Consider the following 23,071-nt stretch of genomic DNA (forward strand, 5'->3'; position numbering starts at 1 on the left):
TGTTGTGATGGCGAAACCGAATGACGGTATATAAAACTCTAAATAAATAAATAAAATAAATAAATAAATATTGAGGTCCTGGGTTGCCTGCGTCCACCGAGACCACAGTGTCCACTGCACTCTGCACATGAGGATGAGGCCAGGGGGGGTAACATGGACAGATGCTGCCATGTGACCCAGAAGACGCAGCAGAAGGCAAGCCAAAACCTGCCAGTATTGGCAGACCAAACTTGCAAGGGACGATAGGGCGAGCACTCGATAGTGGGGCAGAAACACCCTGGCTTGAACTGTGTCCAGTCTGGCCCTGATGAATCCCAGACGTGGTGCTGGGATGAGATTGGACTTGGGGTAATGGATGACAAACCCCCCAGAGACAGCAGCACCACAATGGTCAGATTAAGAGCATGTAGTGCACCCTGCTGAGTGGCACTCTTGACCAGTCTGTCGTCGAGGTAGAGGAATCCGTGCACCCCCACAACTGCCAGGCATTTGGTGAAAACACAAGGGGCTGACGCAAGGCCAAATGGCAACACTTTGTACTGGAAGTGTTCCCTGCCCATAAGAAATCGGAGATACTGCCTGTGACCAGGGAAGATCTAGATGTGGGTGTAGGCATCTTTTAAGTCAAGGGAGCACAGCCAGTCTCCTTTTTGCAGGAGTGTGATTCAGGGTGTCCAAAGAGACCATCTTGAACTTTTCTCTTAGAAGACACTTGTTCAAGTCTTAGGTCGAGAATAGGACGGAGGCCCCCTGTTCTCTTTGGTATTGGGAAATACCGAGAGTAGAACCCCTGTCCCTACCGGCACAGAGGAACAGGCTCGACTGCTCCGGCTGTCAGAAGGGCAGAGAGCTCTGTTGAAAGTATTTCCTGATGAGTGGATGAGACCCATGATGAACATGAGGGAAAGTCCACGGGGATATCCCTGAAGTTTAGCCTGTACCCTTGGCGAATGATGGAGAGAACCCACTGGTTCCCAAGGTAACATGGGCCAGTGATCTGCAAAAAGATGCATCCTGCCCCCAACTAGACGCAGTCTGGCTCATGCTGTCCCGCTTCCAGTCAAAACCCTATAGCGGGGATCTACTGGGTTGCTGGCTGAATCCTGGGGGCCCTCTGTTGCCTGGAGTGACCCCAGGAAGCTGCGTAAGATGTGCGTGCGCTCATGGCTGGAGGGTAATATTTTCTCTGGCAATAAAAGGACTTCCTAGAGTCGTCATGAGAATTTTCTGACTGAGGATGGCGGGTCAGAGGGACTGAATGAAAGGTGCAGAAGGGTCTCATGATGGTCCAAGTGGGCCATCATGTCCCTGACCTTATCCCTGAAGAGATTCTCCCCTGTGCACGGCAGATTTGCCAGCTTCTCCTGGACCTTTGGTCAAAGGTCAGGGGCAGGCCATCCTGCAGGCGCCAATGCCCATTGCAGCCACCCTGGCCGCCATCTCAAAAACATCGAAGGTGGATCTAACCTCGTGTTTACCCACTTTCAGACCCTTCTGTACCACCGCCGAAAAAGTGTCTTCCTGCTGTCGAGGCAGGCGCTCCGACAGTTCCTGGATTTGCTTCTACAAGTTCCGGTTATATTGGGTCATATACATTTGGTAGGAGGCAATGTGGGCGATGAGTATAGGGCCCTGGTAGATCTTCCTACCTAGAGCATCCAACGCCCTATGCTCCCAACCTGGAGGAACAGAGGCGTGGGTGCGGGAGTGTTTGGCTTTCTTGAGGGCAGACTCTACAACAACAGATTGATGCGGGAGGAGATGCCTCTAAAACCCCAGTGCTTGTTGTACTAAATAAATTGCATCTGCCTTCCAAATGACCAGAGGAATGGTCACAGGGTGTTCCCAGATCCTGAGGAATAGCTCCTTGAAAATATCATGGACTGGGACTGCCACTATTTCTTTTGCTGTTGCTAACTTAAATAGTACTTCAAGTATCTGCTAATGCTGTATAAATATTCAAAACCGACGTGAATTCAAGATGTTACCGTCTGCCCAACGGGGCTGCGTTTCAGACCACTCAGTCTTTCCTCAGGGGATGTCAATCTATCCAATCTGTCAGGTGCTTTACCAGCCAAATTTAGCGTGTTCTTTTTCCTGTATGAAAGACTCTTTTTCGGCTTGAGTTCCAAAGCTCTTAACAACATTGTTCACTATCATTAATGATGCACTTATATTACATTTGCTGATTCAAATTGTCCAATCACTGACCTTCACCTGACATCACCACATCCCGTATGCCTCACACCAGAGCAGTCCAATCCAGTTCTTCATTTAAACCCCCAGGAGTCTGCATCTTTAATGTAAAAATCCAGAAAGCCTCTCGGTAATTTAATGTTTGTACACGGTCCCGTCCCCCCCCCCCCCCCCCCCCGATGATATCGTAACATGATCAAGAATGGTCCATTTCAACTGCATAAAGCTATGCTGATTGGACAGACTGTAACATCTTGAATTCACGTCGGTTTTGAATATTTATACAGCAATAGCAGATACATGAAGTACTATTTAAGTTAACAGCACTTGAAGTTACAGTTTGGGTACATTGTTTCACAAAAAATATAAAAAAAAGTAATTTGGATACAAAAGGTGTGTTTGGACACATCAAGTCATTTTTTGATACAATGTTTGGATACATTTTTTAGCTTTTTTTGCACGCTCAACAGATAAATAGAAAGTGGCTGGTGGTGGATTGTTAATGATTATAAAATCTAATTTACTTTACCAGTGGGTAATGGGAATGCAATAAGATATGAAACTTTCCACTCCACCTTCAAAAATGTTTTCTGTTGAATATACACAATTAAATTAAACTTGCATTGAGTTGACGTTTGTTCAACCACAATATTAATGAAGATGAACAAGTGAGGTGATATTATTAAGTTGATTTCATTTATATTGTGGATCCCTCTATAGTGATAAATTAGTGTGGTATTTTGTGTTTTTACTATTTCTTTTGCAGCATCCACAAACTGGAGGACCTCCAGCATTTTGTGCCGGGCATCCTCCTCAGTGAGGAGTTGAAACGGGATGGCCTCCACCATCACCCGGACAAAGCCTGCAAAGAAAAGGTCATATGGGGGGGGGGGGGGGGGGGAATCTATGCCTCTTATCTGGCAGAACGGTTCTGAGAGAAGGTTGCCTGAGTCATCTGAAGAGGACTCGGAGCTATCATCCCCCCCACAGATCATATGGGGGCTCCTCCTCGCTAAGGTCCCCTGGGGGCCGATGTGGAGGGTCCCTCCCAAGCCTTTTGGTTTGGGCACTCATGGCACCGATGGCCCGGGGCTGGGATAGGGAAATTGTGGCTAAGGAACTAGCACCCTCACGGGTGTCGTCGGCCATATCAATTCTTCCTCCTTGGAGGACCCAATGATGGGAATCGCTCTGGAGGAGGGCATTGGTGGCCACTGGGGCACCAAAGGTACCCCGGACATCAGTTGCATCAGAAGTACGCCCAAAAGGACGTCTAGATGCCTAATCAGGGGCGCCAAGAAAGACAGCACAGGCTCCGGCACAGGAACTGGTGCCGATGGCAGCTCAAGTCTCCGCAGGGCTTGTAGCACTGCTACCTGAACCCTGTAATCCAATTCCTCTTGAATGCCTGCTGAAAAAAGAATGGTCTGAGGAGGCGGAGGCATCACCAGAGCCTCCTCGGAGCCCTGAGGAGGCTCGGTGCCCAGTACCGACGCCGGTGGAGAAAGCCTGGAACTCCCGGGTCTGACAGAGGCCTCGGCCTCCTCTCCATGGGGTTACTTCGGTGCCGGCACAGCAGACACTGGTGCCACACCTGACCCAGTGTCGTATCAAGACGACTACTTCCCCTCAGTGCTCTGCCCAGTCCTTCCCTGGCACAGAGAAAGACGAAGATCCCGATGTTTTGGAAAGTAAGGACACTAGAAATGGCCTATCTCCGGCCTCTCTCTCTCAAGGAGGTCCTGAAGGAGAAGTGAAAAGGGACGGCATATCTAGTGGCTCCCCGAAGCTACCGGGTGTTGATGCCCCCTATGCCAGAGAAGAGGAGTCAGACTTTTTGGGCCCAAAAAGCTTATCCATCTTATTCAGCCGGGTGCAACGGCTTTTGTGTGTCAGCTGATCACAAACAGCGCACTGCAGACATCGTGCAACGTCCCCAGCAGAGGATACAAACCTCATGTGGATAAGAGATAGCAGGGTTGCTTACCTGTAACAGGTGTTCTCACAGGACAGCAGGATGTTAGTCCTCACATATGGGTGACATCATCAGGATGGAGCCCAATCACAGAATACTTTTGTCAAAGTTTCTAGAACTTTGACTGGCACCTACTGGGCGTGCCCAGCATGGCACTAACCCTGCATCCAGCAGGGGTCTCCCTTCAGTCTTATGTATACTAAAAAGAGCGTGCGAAAAATAAAATAATAATTCGCAAGCGTACCCAACTCCGTGGGGTGGCGGGTGGTTTTCGTGAGGACTAACATTCTGCTGTCCTGTGAGAACACCTGTTACAGATAAGCAACTCTGCTTTCTCACAGGACAAGCAGGATGGTAGTCCTCACATATGGATGGAATAACAAGCTGAGGATGCCCGCGCATGTACCCCTCGAATAATAGAAGGACTAGGGGACATTCCATGAAGTTAGCAAGTAGCACATTTAAGACTAATCGGACAAAATCCTTTTTCACTCAACGCACAATAAAGCTCTGGAATTTGTTGCCAGAGGATGTGGTTAGTGCAGTTAGTATAGCTGGGTTCAAAAAAGGTTTGGATAAGTTCTTGGAGGAGAAGTTCATTAACGGCTATTGATCAAATTTACTTAGGGAATAGCCACTGCTATTAATTGCATCAGTAGCATGGGATCTTCTTAGTGTTTGGGTAATTGCCAGGTTCTTGTGGCCTGGTTTGGCCTCTGTTGGAAACAGGATGCTGTGCTTGATGGACCCTTGGTCTGACCCAGCATGGCAAGTTCTTATGTTCTTAAAAACACTCAAAGACATGCAACAGGCACAACAACAGGGGTGGTTCTTTGGATAACGAGCAGCCTGAAATTCCCAGCAGGCTGTAGGACGGAAATTGGGTATTAAGCTGAGAATAAATTGCGCAGAACAGACTGGCCAAAGATAGAATCTTGTGTGCCAGCCTTGTCCAGGCAATTATGGGCTGCAAAGGGATGGAGAGAACTCCACGTCGCAGCCTTACAGATATCAGTGAGAAGTACCAAATGATGGTGTGCTACCGACGTTGCCGTTGCTCTAATGGAGTGCGCTTTAATGCGTCTCTGCAGCGTAAGGTCTGCTTGTTGGTAGCAGAAGGAAATACAGTCCGCCAGCCAGGAGGACAGGGTCTGCTTTCCCACTGGGATTCCCAGCTTAAGTTTTTCAAAGGAGACAAAGAGCTGGGTGGACTTCCTATGGCCTGCAGTGCATTCCAAATAAAAAGCCAGCGCACGTTTGCAGTCCAAGGAATGCAGAGCCTGCTCTCCAGGAAGTGAGTAGGGTTTTGGAAAGAAAGTAGACAGAACTATGGATTGATTTAAATGAAACTCAGATACTACTTTCAGTAGAAATTTAGGATAGGGCGAACGCATCCCGGGGTGGAACTTGGCGACTGCGATGTAGGGAGCAGAATTTGTCCACCTTGCAATTGTGCAGCGACGCGAAGAGGTCGATGCTCGGATATCCCCACTTGTGGGGCTGAAATTGTTGACTGAGATTGTCCGCTAGAACATTGTCCACACCTGCTAGGTAGGTCGCTCTCAGAAGCATGGCGTGAGATAGAGCAAAAGCCCAAATTTGTGCTACCTCCTGACATAGGAGGTAGGACCCGGCCCCTCCCTGCTTGTTGACGTACCACATTGCTACCTGGTTGTCCGTTTGAATCAGGATTGTTTTGTTGGACAAACAATCCCGAAATGCAGAAAGGGCAAATCTGATCACTCGGAGCTCCAGTAAATGTATTTGATGTTGTGACTCCTCTGCTGACCAGGTTCCCAGAGTCTGCAGGTGGTTGACATGTGCTCCCCACCCTAGAGTGGAAGCATCAGTTGTTAAGATCATCTGAGGTTCTGGAGCTTGAAATGGTAGTCCTTGAAGCAGGTGGGACTCCTGGATCCACCACGCCAATGAGAGGCGAAGCTGCCTGGTGATGTGGACAATGTTGGGCCTGTGACCACTGGGACTTTAATGTCCACTGCGTTACTCTCATGGCCAGACGAGCCATTGGGGTAAAATGGACCGAGGACGCCATATGTCCCAGTAAGACGAGTACAAAACGAGCCATTGTGGTTCGGCGAGACTGTATAGTCTGCGCCAGCAACGCCAGCATGTGAGCTCAGTCCCTGCGAAGAAAAAAAAGCCTTTGATTGGATCATGTCGAGATCTGCTCCGATAAAAGAGAGGAACTGAGACGGAATTAAGTGAGACTTCTGATAATTGATTAGAAATTCCAAGGATAATAGTAGCCATACTGTAAGATGGAGGGAGTGAAGAACTCCTTCCAATGACTGAGCTCTCAGCAACCAGTTGTCCAGATAAGGATAGACGTGAGTGCCCAGTTTTCTTAAGTATGCGGCTACGACTGTCAGGCATTTCGTGAAGTCCCGAGGGGCTGATGCAAGGCCGAATGGAAGTACCCAGTACCGGAAATGTTGGTCTCCGACAAGGAATCTGAGGTACTTTCTGTGAGACGGGGTAATTGCGATGGGCATGTACACGTCTTTCAGGTCTAAGAGCAAAGCCAATCTCCTTGTTGAAGAAGTGGAAGAAAGGAGCCCAAGGTTACCATCCAAAACTTCTCTTTCCGAAGATATTTGTTTAGAGCCCGAAGGTCTAATATCGGGTGAATGCCTCCCGTCTTTTTTGGGCAAGAGGAACTGGTTGAATGGCATTCGCTTGCAGAAGGGAAGTTAGTTCCTCCTGCAGATGATGATAGTGGTCGGAGGAGGTCCACCCCTGCCAAGGTGGAGTGTCCGACGGGACGGAGAGGAAGTTTAGATGGTAACCTTGAGCTACAACCAACTGAACCCACCGGTCTGTGGTGATCTTAGCCACATGGTGGTGAAGTGGCATAGCTGGCCGCCGACAGGCACATATGGCAGAGGGGATCTTCGCTCCAGAGCTTAAAGTCAAAATCCCACAGCAGGACTAGGCTGGGCAGGAGGTTGAGCTTTCTGAGTCCGCGGCTGGCGCGGTGCAGGCTTTTAGAATGGACGGAATGGATGAGCCCATGCCGATGGGGGGTAATATCTCCGGGCTTTGTATGCTGTTCGTTTAGACTTTCATCAAACTGGACGCTTGGAGGGAGCTGAAAATTCAGTATGAGCGGCCGAAAGCTGACGGAGTGTTTCGTTGTGGTCCTTCAGTTGGGCTACCATCTCCTGGATTTTTTCACCAAAGAGGTTATCCCCTGTGCAGGGGAGGTCAGCCAAACTATCTTGTACCTCTGGGCAGAGATCAGAGGATTTCAGCCAAGCCCAATGCAGAGTGCTGATGTCGGCCGCTGATAATCGGGAGGCCGTATCAAAGATATCATACGCCGATCTGACCTCATGTTTTCCAGCGTCAAAGCCTTTTTTAATGATAGAGTTCAGCTGATCTTGAATCTGCTCTGGGAGGGACTCATCAAAGTCCTGTAGTTGTTTAAACAGGTTTCAGTTGTACTGTGTCATATATAATTGATACGACGCAATACGTGAGATGAGCATAGCTCCGTGAAACACTCTGCGGCCGAAAGCGTCAAGAAACTTCTGCTCCTTCCCAGGTGGTGCGGAGGAATGAGGCTTCGGACGCTTGGCTCTCTTCTGGTCGGATTCCACCACCACCGATTGATGAGCCAATTGTGTCTTCTGGAAGCCCGGGGATGGCTGCACCAGATAGATTGCATCCGTCTTGTGGTTCTCGGGAGGAACCGTCCCAGGATGCTCCCAATTCTGCTGCATCAAATCCTGAAGAATTTCATGGATGGGAACGGACATGATTTCCTTTGGAGGATCCAGGAACTGAGGTACCTCCAGCATTTTATGCCTGGAGTCCTCCTCTGTCTGCAGTGTGAAGGGAAAAGTTTCCGCCATCTCTTTGATGAAGCTAATAAAGGAGAGATCTTCTGGCGGAGACTTGCGTCTTTTCTCTGGAGGTGATGGCTCAGACGGGACCTCTGTTGAGTCTTGGAAATCAAATGTATCATCTGTCCATGGATCATATGGTTGATCCCCAATATCCATCGGTGGATGTAATGGAAGACATGGGACCCCTCTAGCCAGAGGTCTTGGCATCGAAGGCATCTGTGCCGGCAATGATGGCCCCGGCCTTGACATTGATAAATCTAGATCCGGAATCGGTGCCGGACGAAGTGGCACAGATGGCATCGGGGACTTCGCCGGTTTCCTCCTCAAGCTTATCAAGGAGCAGAAGTAGCATCAGTGCTGGCGTCGGTGGTCTCGGGAGGCCTTGGACAGCCTGGACGACTGCCTCTTGCACCATCCGGTGCAATTCCTCTCAGAGCGCTGGGGTGGTGAGCCCCACGTCCGGAGTGGGAGACATGGTGGGCAACACTGGAGGGTCCACCGGTCCCGGTGGAGTCTCGGCGGCCGCACCCACCGAAGGCGAGACATGCCTCGGTGCAACCAGCTTAGAGGACAATTTATGCTCCTCAGCCGGGTCTTCTTCACTGGCTCGAGATTCGAAGATGGCGCCACCAATGCTCCGGAAGTCGAAGGTACCGGCCTCCGATGTCTGTGCCGGTGCTTCTCCCAGTGCTCAGCCTTCCCCGACTCCGGCATTGATGACGGGGATGCCGAAGATTGAGACACCGATTGGGAATCTTCGGCATCGAAGTGATGACAATGCTTCGCCGGGGACGGGGTTGATGGCGTCTGTGGAGTCGGACGCTGAAATAAAAGTGCCATTTTTTCCAGACATGCCCAATGGCCTTTCGGGGTCATTTGGGCACAACTGGTACACATCTCCACATCGTGCAACGGTCCAAGAAATAATACACAGACCAAATGCGGGTCTGTGATTGACATAGTCCTCGGACAGTCAGGGCATCGACGAAAACCTGTCGCCATCGTGGCCGTCGAAAAATTTAGGCCGGTTGCGGTCAGTGCCTATAAGGCCCACAGTGGTCCCCGCCGGGAACCGACCGAAAAATGGGGCAAACTTACCGTACAGATGCGGCAATCGACGGCGGAGAAGGGAGACCCCCTTGGGGGTATAAACGTATGCTAATTTTGAAACAAATTTCCTGAGGAGAAAATTCTTGTCAGGAACTGTGAAGAGCTCCAAAAATCCGCATGGTTATAGCTGCGCGGAAAAAAAAGAGACTGAAGGGAGACTCCTGCTGGATGTAGGGTTAGTGCCATGCTAAGCATGCCCAGTAGGCGCCAGTCAAAGTTCTAGAAACTTTGACAAAAGTATTCCGTGACTGGGCTCCATCCTGATGTCACCCATATGTGAGGACTACCATCCTGTTTGTCCTGTGAGAAAGACATGGTCCGCAGGCACTGGGGGCATCATTGAAAACCAGACGTTGCCATAACAAACAGCTGACGAGTGGTCGATGGCCAGCGGTCACCGAGAAGCGAAACACCAGGAATAAACTGCAAGAAGGGGAAAAATTCAACCTATTGCGCTGTAGAAAGATCACAGACTGGTGGAAGAAGGACCTGGCACAGAAACCGCCAAAAAACGACGGGATTTTGAAAGAATTTGAAAAAATGAATGAAAGAGTAGAGTTCCACTACTGCAAGGCAAACACTTTGCGGAAAAAAAAGACTGAAGAGGGACCCCATGAGGACATGCGGATAGTGGATGCTGGGCATGCTTAGTATGCCAGTTAACTTTCTAGAAACTTTGACAAAAGATTTCCATGCCAGGCAGCATCTGATGATGTCATCCACATGTGAGGACTACCATTCTGCTTGTCCTAGGAGAATTTATTAATCACTTTACTTATAAAGTCTCTCCTAAGTGAGAAGAAAAAGATCTGGGTGTCATAGTGGACAATAAATTGAAATCAGCACAGTGTGCTGCAGTGGTCAAGAAAGCAAACAGATGTTAGGATTTATTAGTAAAGGAATGGTGATTAAAATGGAGAATGTCATAGCACCTCTGTATCACTCCATGGTGAAACCTCACCTTGAGTACTGTGTGTAATTCTGGTTGCTGCATCTCAACAAAGATGCACTGTAAAAGTTTCAGAGAAGGGCGACCAAAATGATAAAGAGGATGGAACTGCTCCCGTATGAGGAAAGACTAAAGAGGGCTGTTCAACTTGGAGAAAATACGGCTGAGGGGGGATATGATAAAGCAGAGTTGCTTACCTGTAACAAGTGTTCTCCCAAGACAGCAGGATGTAGTCCTCACATGTGGGTGACGTCATCAGATGGAGCCCTGTCACGGAAAACTTCTGTCAAAGTTTCTAGAACTTTTGACTGGCACACTGAGCATGCCCAGCATGCCATAATCCCCGTAGCCACAGGGATCTCCCTTCTGTCTCGTTTTTAGGAAAAGGTGCGAGTGAAAAAATAAAATAAAATAAAGAGGTTTCGGACCCAACTCCGCGGAGTGGTTCGTGGGTTTCGTAAGGACTACATCCTACTGTCCTGGGAGAACATCTGTTACAGGTAAGCAACTCTGCTTTCTCTCAGGACAAGCAGGATGGTAGTCCTCACATATGGGTGATTAGCAAACTGCAGACTAACTCATATTTAATTTGGACCAACAGCATACAACTTGTGCAACAGGCACAACTGGTGTACTATTGGGAAAAATGAGGCAGCCTGAAAATCACAGCAGATGGATGTGGAAGGAGTTGCGATTATACTGGAAATGAGTTCTTCAAGATGGAATGGCCAAAGGCAGAGTCCTGATGTCGTTCCTTGTCTAGGCAGTAATGTGCTGCAAATGTGTGAAGAGAGCTCCATGTTGCAGCTTTAAAGATCTCAGCAATCGGTACTGAATGATAGTGTGTTACTGAAGTTGCCATAGCTCTTATTGAATGCGCCTCCACTCGTCCCTGGAGAGGAAGGCCTGCTTTTTCATAGCAGAATTTGATTCAGTCTACTAGCCAGTTGGAGAGAGTTTGTTTGCCCACTGCAACTCCAGCTTTGTTTTTATCAAAAGAAACAAAGAGTTGGGTGGATTTCCTATGGACTGCAGTGCGAACTAGGTAAAATGTAAGTGCACATTTACAGTCCAAGGTGTGTAAAACTCTCTCACCCTGGTGAGAGTGAGGCCTTGGGAAAAAGGTGGGCAAGACTATAGACTTATTCAGGTGAAAGTCAGTAACCACCTTGGAAAGGAATTTAAGGTGAGTACGGAGGACCACTCGGTCATGGAAGAACCTAGTATAGGGTGAGTATGTGACAAGTGCTTGTAATTCACTAACCCTTCGAGCAGATGTAATGGCTACTAGGAAAAGAACTTTCCATATAAGAAATTTAACATCACAGGAGTGCAAAGGTTCAAACGGGAAATGCATGAGTCTTGTAAGTACTACATTTAGGTCCCATTCAGTAACTGGTGGCCGTAGAGGGAGCTCAAGTTGTAATAGGCCCCTCATAAACAGACTCAGAAGGGGTTGCGCTGTTATCGGGGCATCCCCTACTCCCTTGTGGTACGCTAAGATGGCGTTGAGGTGTACCCGTACCGAGGAAGTTTGGAGACCAGAGTCTGATAGGTGCCAGAGATAGTCTAATAGAGATGGAGTGGGGCAGGAAAAGGAATAGATACCTTTTTGAGTGCACCACATGTTAAATCTATTCCACTTAGAAAGGTAGGATTTTTGTGTGGAAGGCTTTCGTGAAGCTACAAGCACTTGAGAAACCTTAGTTGAAAGATTGAGCAGTTGTAGAATCAGGCTTTCAACATCCAGGCTGTGAGGGATAGTGTCTGAAGGTTCGGGTGGCATAACATGCCGTGGATCTGAGTTATGAGATTGGGCGCTATGCCCAGGCGAATTGGTTCTCGGATGGAGAGGTCGAGAAGCATGGGAAACCATACTCGAAGCCAATATGGGGCTATGAGTATCAATTACCCTTTCTCCTGTTGTAGTTTCACGAGAGTTTTGGCTATCAGTGGTATCGGAGGATACACGTATAGGAGGCTTGTGTTCCAGGGGCGAGCAAAGGCGTCCCTGGCTAACGTATTTGTTGTCTGTGCAGGGAGCAGAATTTGTCCACTTTGTGATTTAGTTGGGATGCAAAGAGGTCGATTGTTGGTTGACCACAGCGTTGGAAGATTTTGGTCGTTGCCACAGGATGCAGAGACCACTTGTGGGGATGGAACTGTTGACTGAGGCGATCTGCTACTATGTTCTGTATGCCTGCCAGATAAGTGGCCCAGAGATGCAGGGAGTGTGCAAGGGCCCAGGCCCAGATCTGAGCGGCTTCTTGGCAGAGGATGTAAGAGTCTGTTTCTCCCTGTTTGTTCAAGTACCACATTGCAACTGTTGTTGTCTGTATGAGAACAGTCTTGTGGGAAAGACAGTCTTGAATGCCAATAGTGCATAAATTATGGCTCGAAGCTCTAGGAAGTTGATCTGAAACTTTGCTTCGAGTTGTGTCCAAGTCCCTTGAGTTTGAAGGTTGTTCACATGAGCTCCCCAACCTAAGTTGGATGCGGCCGTGGTTAAGGTCACTTGAGGAACTGGTTGCTGGAAGTATAGACCTGTTAGCAAGTTGGCTTTGTTTGTCCACCAGAGAAGTGAGAGACACAGCTGGTCGGTTTCATGGATCTAGGATGAAAGAGGTTGAGTAGCTTGTAGTCACTGAGATTTCAAAGTCCACTGAATTATTCTCATGGCTAGCCTGGCCACAGGAGTGACGTGGACCATGGAAGCCATGTGGCCCAGCAATGTGAGGAATTGATCTGCTAAGGCTGTTTTCTTCTTGCACAGAGATGTAGCTAGTCTGGAGAGTGTGTCTGTGCGGTCGTTGGGCAGGAAGATCCTTGCGACTGTGGTGTCCAAATCTGCTCCGATAAAGGTAAGGAGGTAAGGTGGAATCAGGTGGGATTTCTGGTAACTGATGAGAAACACCGAGTGTAGCAGATTGATAGTGAGCTTCAGCTCGTTGAGAGCTCCTTGTTTGGATTGGCTCTTGATTAGCCAGTCGTCCAAGTAAGGAAACACATGTAAACTGTTTTTGCGTAGATGGGCCGCAGCCACTGCTAGGCATTTTGTAAATACACGGTGTGCCAAGGCAAGTCCGAAAGGCAGAACCCGGTACTAAAAATGTTGATGCCCCACTATAAAACACAGGTATTTGTGGTGATGTGGGGATATGAGAATGTGCGCATAGGCGTCTTGAAGATCCAGAGAACAGAGCCAGTCTCTTTGTTGTAGAAGGGGAAGCATGGTGCCTAGGGATGCCATCCTGAATTTTTCTTTTTGTAGAAATCTGTTGAGATTGCGGAGGACTAGGATGGGGTGGAGGCCGCCTGATTTCTTTGGAATTAGAAAATAGCGGGAGTAGAACCCTCTGCCCTGCTGTGCCAGCCCTAGCGCTCAGTAGGGTAGACAGTTCTAACTCTAGAAAGCTTGTGTGATCTCTTTGGATCCACAGTGGATCGGGTGGTGAATCTGGGGGAACCATGAGGAAATTTAGATGATATCCGTGCGGCGCCAGTTGGTTATGAAGTGGTAGAGCCGACCTCCTACAGGCAAGTCTGGTCTTGGATTCATAGAGTGGCTGCTGTTCTCTGGACAGGTTTCAAAATCCAGAGGCTGGGCCCGTTTGCGGGGCTGGTTGAGATCTGTATGCCTTGGCCTGACATGGAAGTCCTCTTTGAGGTGGTCTGGTTGGACTCACACGAGATGTAGGTGGGTTAGTACTTGCGTGAGCGATAAAAGGGTCTTCTGGGATCCCTTCTCATGGTCTTTCGAGCAGAGGAGGGAGTTTCCATAGTGACTGTGGAAAGCTGATGCAGGGTCTCGTGGCAATCCTTTAATTGAGCCACTGCGTCCTGTATCTTGTCACCAAAAAGATTATCTCCAGTACACGGGAGATCGGCGAGCTTATCCTGGACTTCCAGCCTTAAGTCAGAGGCCTTAAGCCAGGCCCATCTTCTGGCACTGATTCCTGTTGCAGATAAACGAGAAGCAGACTCAAAGAAATCATATGCAGCTCTGACCTCATGTTTCCCTGAGTCAAGGCTGTTTTGGAGAATGGCAGTGAGGCTCTCCTGTTGCTGTTGGGGGAGGGAGTCTGCTATCCCCTGGACTTGCTTCTACATATTCTTCTGGTATTGTGTCATATGTAACTGATAGGCAGCTATGCGTGACACTAACATAGAGCCATGGAAGACTTTCCTTCCTAGACCATCCAAAAATCTTTGGTCCTTTCCTGGGGAAGCTGAAGAATGAGGGCACAATCTTTTGGCCTTCTTCTGCACAGATTCCACTACCACTGATTGGTGAGGTAGCTATGGCTTCTGAAAACCTGGAGTGTGTCGGACCAGATATGTTGCATCTGTCTTTCTATTAACTGGTGGGACAGTGCAAGGGTGCTCCCATAGGCGATGTTGCAGATCCAAGAGCACTTCATGGACTGGAATGGCCATAATTTCTTTGGGGGCATCTACGAATTGAAGAACTTCTAACATCTTGTGATGGGTGTCCTCTTCGGTGACCAGGTCAAAAGGGATGATTTCGGACATTTCTTTTATGAAATTAGCAAAGGAGAGGTCTTCTGGAGGGGACTGTCTCTTTTCTTCTGGAGGAGAAGGCTCTGAGAGTATGTCCTCTGTGGAAGTGTCTGTGTCAACGTCCTCCCATTGATTATAAGAGTTCTCCAGTTGAGATCCTGAGGGAGGGAAAATGTCCAATACTCCAGAACATGCAGGCATGGATGGAGGCCTTGATGGAGGATGCAAGGGCACCAATGGAGACTTAGATGGCATCAAAGAGAACTGTGGGCGCTTCGATTCAGAGAGCCCCGACGGTCCTAGAACCAGTTCCGGCATTGGTGGAAGCGGAGCTGGAACAGGACTAGAGTCCATGTCCTTCTACTCTGAGGACCCCGGATTGGGTATCAGGGGCTTTGGAGGTTCAGAAGGTCGAGTCGGTACCGATGGCACAGGCTGGGTCGGAAGGGCACCGATGAGGGTATCAAGGCAGTTGAGCAACGGTGTAAACATCGATGGTTCTGGTGTCAGTATGGGGATCGGCATTGATGGTGGATGCAGGCTCCGGAAGGCATCGAGGACCACCCGGCGGACAAGGATGTTCAACTCCTCCCTGGAAGCTGGTATAGGTAACGCAGCTACAGGGGGAGGCAGGCTAGGCGCTACTGGCACCTCCACAGGAATCTGTGGGGGCTCAGTACCCGGCACCGGTGTCAGTGGGGATCGCCTTGGGGTCTTAGGTGCAGAGGAGGATGGAGGCTCCTCTCCCCGGGCCCTCTTAGCAATCGGCTAGATAGCCATCGACGCCTATGAGGTGTCAGTGCCGGCACTGGTGTGGAATCGCATCTGTGCCGGTGACGATGTTTCCCTCAGTGCTCGGTCCGGTCCTTCAACAGCACTGAGGAAGCCCGGGATGGCATCGGTGACAGACGGTCATCGCCCCCTTGCTGCTCCCGGTGAAGTTTGTCGATGGAAGAAGATGTTCCTGCAGGTGATGACTGGGTAGAAGTCGATGGAGTTAGTTTTATTTTGAAAAGAGACTCCATTTTGTACAAATGGGTTCGCCTGCCCTTCGGGGTCATTTAAGCGCAGCTAGGGCACCGACGTACATCATGTGATGGGCTGAGGCACAGCACACAAACATTGTGCAGGGGCACTCTGGACATTTTCTGAAGCCTGTCGCCATAGCGAAAAAAGGGGCCACAAAACGGTTGGTGGCCTGCGGGAACCGATGACAAGGTAGCAGGAACCGACTGGAGACGGTGGAAAATTACTCACCGAACGTCAAGAAACGGTGTCACGATGGGAGACCTCTATGAGGGAACTTTTTTATGAAGATAACTTCAAGGTTTTCCGTGAGGAAAAGTGGTGAGAAAATTCTCACAGAGCTCCTAACCGTGAGGCAAACTGCAGCGCAGAAAAAAAGAGACTGAAGGGAGACCCCTGTGGCTACAGGGATTATGGCATGCTCAGTGTGCCAGTCAAAAGTTCTAGAAACTTTGACAGAAGTTTTCCGTGTCAGGGCTCTGTCTGCTTGTCCTGGGAGAAATAGCCAATGCTTATTACTGGCATTAATAGCATGGGATTTATATACTGTTGGGGTATTTGCCAGGTACTTGAATCCTGGATTGGACACTGTTGGAAATAGGATGCTGGGTGTGATGAACCCTTGGTCTGATCAAGCATGGCAACTTCTTATGTTCTTGAGGCTTCTAATAGGCTATTCCACAACTGAGGGGCAATTACAGAGAATGCTCTCTGCCCAAGTTCTCTCTAGCCTTGCATCCACTCTTCCTGGTACAATTAAAAGCTCCTTACATGTCACAGTTAACTGACAACTATCAATTTAGCAAAGCAACTGCTATATTGAACACTAACTTAAAATCTTTGAATTTTAGATGGACCTCTACAGGATAGCATACTATAAGCTAGATAAGAATGCATGTGAAGCAAAGCTGGTGCAATCAGTTTGATTAAGAACGTGACAGTAGCTGGAAAGATGCAAAGAGATGGCAAGGAAACAGAAATATAAACTATCAGGCAAAGTACAAAGGAAACTGCTAGATCTCATAGGGCACAGGGAAACATGGAATAGACAATTTTTGGGCACTTGCCAGGTTCTTATGGCCTGGATTGGCCACTATTGGAAACAGGATGCTGGGCTTGATGGACCCTTGGTCTGACCCAGTTTGGAATGTTCTTATATTCCAGAAAGTTCTTCATTGGAGTAGGATAATAGGTGAAGGCAAAGCGCCAGAGATGAGAAGAAAAGTAATTGAGATAAAAAAAAAAAGATTGTGAATAAAAAATACCCTATACAAAAATATACACATACCAAGAAGAATGAGAAAGAAGGCAGAGAGAAAGAGAAAAGCATTGTCAAAAGTTTACAGAAAACTCCCTCAGACTACCTTAAAGGACCAGGTACAGCTGTTTCATCCAGTCCTCCTTAAAATACAAACCCACAGGGAATCCCTGGGTGAACGAAGGAGTTCCTCACCTGAGTATAAGAACTCAGAGCTTAGAAAGTTTAGAGAGGCTCCAGGGAACAGGCAGGAAGCCACTCTATGAGAAAACCTGCTACATTTGAGCACTGTGTGTTACCTGAAGTTAAGGTAAGCTGTATCATTTGTTGATTTAGCTTTACTCTTCAATTTTCACTGTAAATAAATTGCACAACCAGGAAACGGCCAGAGTCTGCCTCCTTATTCTTTCTGGAGCATTTCCAAGCCGCTATCTCCCAAGTTACCACAAGTATTTAGTTCATCTATTAAGAGGGCAAATATTCAGAAGTCATTTGTCAGGGTAAATGTATACTTAAATGGATAAATTGGCTATTTGAAAACTGCACTCAATCTGGGAAAAGTACATTCAGGGATCAATAGTGCGTATACATTTACCAGGGCAAAACATAGTCAGGTTGGAAGTATAGTTTGGTCAGGGGAAGGAAATATGCGCAGAGATTACATTTTCAAATGTAAAGCCTGAATTTTAAAAGTGCTGTGCCGGGTAAAATCAGAAGTGCCAGGCCTGCTAAAGGGTCGGACGGGGGGGGGGCATGATCTGAGTGGGGGCATTCCGGGACAGAGCCACTAGATGCTGTCCCAGGGAAGCACATGCCGGCCAGCTGCCAGCGCACAGAGTTACTTCTGCTCTGGAGGAGCAGTAAGTATTAAAAAAATTGGAGACAGGTTTAGTTTAGGGGTTGGAGAGGAGCGGGGAAGAGGGAGGAAAGATAGGGTTAAGGAAGTTCCCTCCCATTCCACTCCTTACTTGGAGAGGAATGGAAGGGAACTAAGAAAAAGGCCGACTGCATCACCGCGTGTAATTTAAAAATCCCCCCCCCCCCCCCACGCATGCGAATGGGGCACCTGCCTGCATATGCGCACGCAGATTATAAAATTGGCACGCACATGGACGCGTACTTGCCTTTTAAAATTGACCCTAAGTGTGTTGAGTTAAACTGAAAAAAATTCCCACAAAACATACAGGTGCTAACCTCTGACTATATGCTTTTTCCAGGACAATTTTCAAAAGTATGCTTGTACTTTCCTTTCGGGAATTAGTTTAAAGTCCCTGCAAACCTTTCCACTATGCAAGAAGATATGAAAATTGCCCCAAAGAGTACAAGAGAAGCTGGGGGTAGTAGCAGAAAAAAATGCTAATGAAAACAGAAGTTATACAGTGTATCTTGCTCAAAAGAAAAATATGTAAAAGAATAAATAACAATGAGAAAAAGGTCTTGTGACGTGTTAGATTAAAAACAAATAAATACATTTCTTACATCCGTCTTTGTTCCACAGATAGTTCATTTTTTGGAATCATCCTTAAAGTAGCTCTTGAGTTCATTTGTAGTTGCCATGAGGGTAATACCTACACAAAAATAATATAAAAAGATGCATTTTGAAAGAAAATCTCTATAAATTAAAAGGATTTGCAAAGTTAAAAAAAATCTGTTAAAAATATACAGCATGTAATGTTAAGCAAATCTTAATTTCTCTAATTATATCAAAGAATTGCTATTTGTTCCTCTTTCTGGTATTTAGAAATAGTAGAAAGGTTTGATAAAAATGTTCTAAATAATTTTATCAAAATAAAATCCTACTAAAACAGAACACTGCTCAATATCTAGTAATTATCAGCTACTCAAATTGTATTGGGAAATGTTGAGATATCAATATAGTAAAATAATTTCTAAATATTAATAAGGAAAATCACACCAAATGTTAGAGAAAATAATCTATGAAAGGTAACTGACTACAGCATCTTGTTTCTGATATAACTTTCATAAGAATAAACTTTTAAAATTAAGTTAGTTGGGAGTTACAGACTGAAGAGTATCACAATTTATTTTATTTATAAAAAGCATTAAATCTTAATATTAATTCAAGATAAAAAAGTTTGGGATTTTCTAATGTATCTATTTATTGCAAGATAAGAATTCTCTGTTACTCTTTCATAAGTCTGATATTTATGGCAAAGGTCCTCAAACTTTTCAAGGGACAGGCCATAGCACACGTCAAACCACCAAGAGAACTGAGTGATGGGGGGTCTCAGAGGTTGATGAGTAAGAGATGGCAACAGGAAAGTCCCTTTGCTGTTTAATGACATCTTATAAATCACAAAATTCCTAGCTTAGCGACATTTTCTATTTTATTACTTTCTATAAAACCTTTTTTGCGTACCAGCATAACCCCCACTCAGTACTCTTCCTTGCCTCCCCTTCCCCCACCAACTTCTATCTCCCCTCTGCTTCAACTAACAGACCCAATTCCTCCAACTATTTTTTTGGTTTTTGTGGTCTGGTCCTTATTACTACCACTTCTGCTTGGTCCCCATGGTGCTAATATGGGTGTGAGCAGTGGTGGTAGGACACAACCTGTCTGCAGCTTTTATTTTCCCTCTTGCCTCTTAACTGCTGCTTCTGCTTGGCCCTGGTCATTTCTGTTTGGCCCTAGCAGCGCTGTTAAGGAGGTATGAGTGGCGGTGGGAAGGTCACAATGTGATTGAATTGTTTTTTTTTTCATCCTGTTCCTCTTGCTGCTGCTTCTCTTTAGCAGCGACACTTATATGGTGAACTGCTGCCTGATGCAGCTGCTTTACTTCCCACCCTACCCCCTACCAATTTATTTATTTTGATTTTTTATATTCTGCTTTTTGCACTTTTTTTTTTAAGCACTTCAAAGCGGATTACTGTAGGTAATTTCCCTATCCCCAAAGGGCTTACAATCTAAGGGGGTCATTTATCAAAATGTGCTAAGGCGTTTTCGTATGCGTTAAGGGCTTATCGCATGCGAAAAGCCCCGTTAACGCATGCAATAGGCCCTTACCGCATGCGAAAGCACCATATCGTATGGTACGATGCAAATTTGAAAAACAGGAAGAGTTAGGGGCGGGGAGTGGGCTGGGTTTGCCAGTCTGCGAAGTGCTATCGCACAGACTTAATGCTGATGTAAACTACACCTTTTTCAGTAGCGTTAAGCCATGCGATAGCTTGCTTACAGGACGGTAAGGTTTTAGTGCATTTTGAGATATCTCCTGAAAAGCCTGTTTTAGTAGATTTGAAGATCCCGGAGCACCGGCCTAGCCATCTGAGAGAGAAAGAGCGAGAGACTAGCCATAATATCCTCTCCCTAGATGGGTATTTGTATCCCGATGGGTGGCCCACCTAGTAACTCAAGGTGAGGTTAAGGTATTAGTGTAGGGGGTTAGGGGCCACTTTGACATTCAGCGTGAGACGTACGAACAGAACAGTGGTCTCTTGTGAAGATTTGATGACCTACGGAGAGAGGAAACTCACCCAAAGATGAGATTTAGGCAATGTTCTCTCCACCTAGCTTGATGTTACCCAGGTAGAGAGTCCATCAAGCTAGGTTGAGAGAACCTTTCACAAATATCATCTTGGAGTGAGTTTCCTCACTCCGAAGGTCATCAAATCTTCACAAGAGACCACTGTTCTGTTCGTACGTCTCACGTTGAATGTCAAAGTGGCCCCTAACCCCCTACACTAATACCTAAACCTCATCTCGAGTTACTAGGTGGGCCACCCATAGGGATACAAATATCTATATAGGGAGAGGACATTATGGCTAGTCTCTCTCTCTCCATTAACAATGGACCCCCAGTGGTTGAATGCAGGACATACAACAGGCATGGCACTTATTGCAAAGTCTGAAAATGTTATCGCAATTTGCGCTAACTTAGCTCTTCGCATAGGTAATTAGCGCAAATTGCGATAAACTGTATATTAGCATAAAACACGCCCCTTTTACTATCGCATGTGATACTTATCGCATTTTGATAAATCCAGGCCTAAGTTTGTACCCAAGGTAATGGAGGGTAAAGTGTCTTGCCCAAGGTCAGAGTGGAGAGGAAGGACTTGCCTGTGTAGTTTTTTTTTTTTTTTTCCAAAATGAAAAAAAAAAGTAAATCCTGATTGAGGACAGGAAGAATAAGCTCTCTGGACCATAGTTTGGGGACTCCTGATTTACAATACAGAATCACCTTCTGCTTGGAAGATCAACATTGGCCTTAGAAACCATTCATATGAAGTCTTCTTCCTCTGAAGATGATGATTATTTTTCCAACATCAGTTTAACTACTTCCCTAGCAATATTATAGACCAAGAGTGCCAGTTTCCTGCATCAGCTCAGGAGCAGATTTTGTGGTGATCCGGTAGCTCATTTATATAAAAGTTTGCATGTAGTTGTAAATTAAAATATGCCAAATACATTTTTTTTTGAAAATTCAAGTTTGAAATATTTTAAAATAGTTTGAGGCCAATATTCAGCCACTATGTGGTAAATAGCCAGATAAACTTATCTGGCTAACTTGGCTAATTCATTCCGCAGCACAGTCATGCACTGAATATACTTGGCTATCTTATGGTTAACTGGATAAGTTTATCTGTTTAAATAAGGACAACTAAACAGCTGTCCTAGACTTATCCAGCTTACTAAGCAGGATAAGGCTGATTACTGGCACTATCAGTTAACTGGATAAAGTAGTCCCATTTCACCCGTCACTTTCCTGGCTATTTAGCTAAACAGTTAGCCAGCTAAGCTAAGTGAATGCTGCCAAATGAGGTCAAATATTCAGATAGCACCACTTAGCCAGCTAAATCTGAACTTAACTGGCTAAGTGGTGCCGAAGATCAACCTTTACATTTTTCAATCTTTGCGCGTATTTGAATTTTGTGGTGCTCAACATTTACTTTCTTTTGCTTTTTATTTTGCATCTTTTTCTTTCTCCCATTTCCTATCTTCTCTCTTATCTTATCTGTCTGTACCTTTCCTTCCCAAATGTCTATCTATCCTCTTCTACCTTAGTCTTTTTCCTCTTGCTCTCCAATATCCTTCTTCCTCCTCTCTTCTTTTAGTCTATTGTCCTTCCCTCCGAAACAATCACCTCCTTCAACCAATGAAAAATCATACTCTTAGTCGCTTTACCACCCTTCCTTGGTTCACTGAATAACAGAAAAAGGTGGTCCAAGGTCTGAAATTCATTAGTCACCTTGAGATATCTTAGGAGAACTCAATGCACATGCAAAAGATGAAGCTCCCTCGCATGGGGAGAATCAGGCGTCAAATGCAAAAACCCCGGCAACTCTATGGTCTGGCTAAGATGAAAGGCCAACATCACCTTGGACAAAATGTAAGGTACCACCCGCAATGAGATCCCATAATCGACAAACCGCAAAATGGGCTCCCTGCACGATAAGGCTTGGAGCTTAGAAATCCATCTCGCCAATCAAATCGCCACTAGAAACACCACCTTCAGCATAAAATCCTTCAAAGAAGCCCTGCATAAAGGCTCGAAAGGAGAGCCACAAAAGACTCACAGAACCAAACTGAGATTCCAGTATGGACAAAGTCTATGAACTGGAGGGCACAAATGCTTTGCTGCTTTTTAAAAAACGCACTACATCCCGATGCAAAGCTAAAAGACTTCCCTGCAACCTTCCTCTGAAACAACCTAAGGCTGCAACCTGGACTTTGAGAGAATTACAGGCCAAACCTTTCAACAGCCCCTCTTGCAAAAAGGCCAAAACCTGGGCCACATTTGCCTGCAAGGGATCAGAGTCATGGGCACCACACCAGGCGTCAAACACTCTTCAAACTGATATACTCCAAGGAAGTGGAAGGATCTCCTATCCTGAAGCAGAGTAGAAATCACCGGCTCGGAATACCCCTTCAGGCAGAAACGTCGCCTTTCAAAAGCTAAGTCGCTAAACAGAAGCGATCCACTTGTTCCAACAAGATGGTCCTTGTCACAGCAGACCCTTCAAATGGCTTACGTGAACAGGCCCGTCCACCGCCAGCTGCACCAGATCCATAAACCACAGATGTCACAGCCACTCTGGAGCTACCAGGATCACTCGTCCTTGATGCTACTCGATGCGATGTAGCACCCGATCTATTAGCGGCTATGAAGGAAAGACATACAGCAGTAGCCTCTCTGACCACGGCTGAA

At 46.7% G+C, this 23,071-nt stretch overlaps 1 protein-coding gene across 1 annotated transcript in view; it reads right to left on the reverse strand.

Moving 5' to 3' along the window:
• C1H20orf194 (chromosome 1 C20orf194 homolog) overlaps positions 1-23,071 on the reverse strand; it is a 794,595-nt gene that overhangs the window by 272,099 nt on the left and 499,425 nt on the right. The window contains 1 exon segment of the mRNA XM_029594038.1: positions 18,384-18,472. Coding sequence (XP_029449898.1) covers positions 18,384-18,472 — 89 coding nt within the window.

The sequence above is a fragment of the Rhinatrema bivittatum genome, chromosome 1, assembly GCF_901001135.1.
Source record: "Rhinatrema bivittatum chromosome 1, aRhiBiv1.1, whole genome shotgun sequence".
NCBI lineage: Eukaryota > Metazoa > Chordata > Amphibia > Gymnophiona > Rhinatrematidae > Rhinatrema > Rhinatrema bivittatum.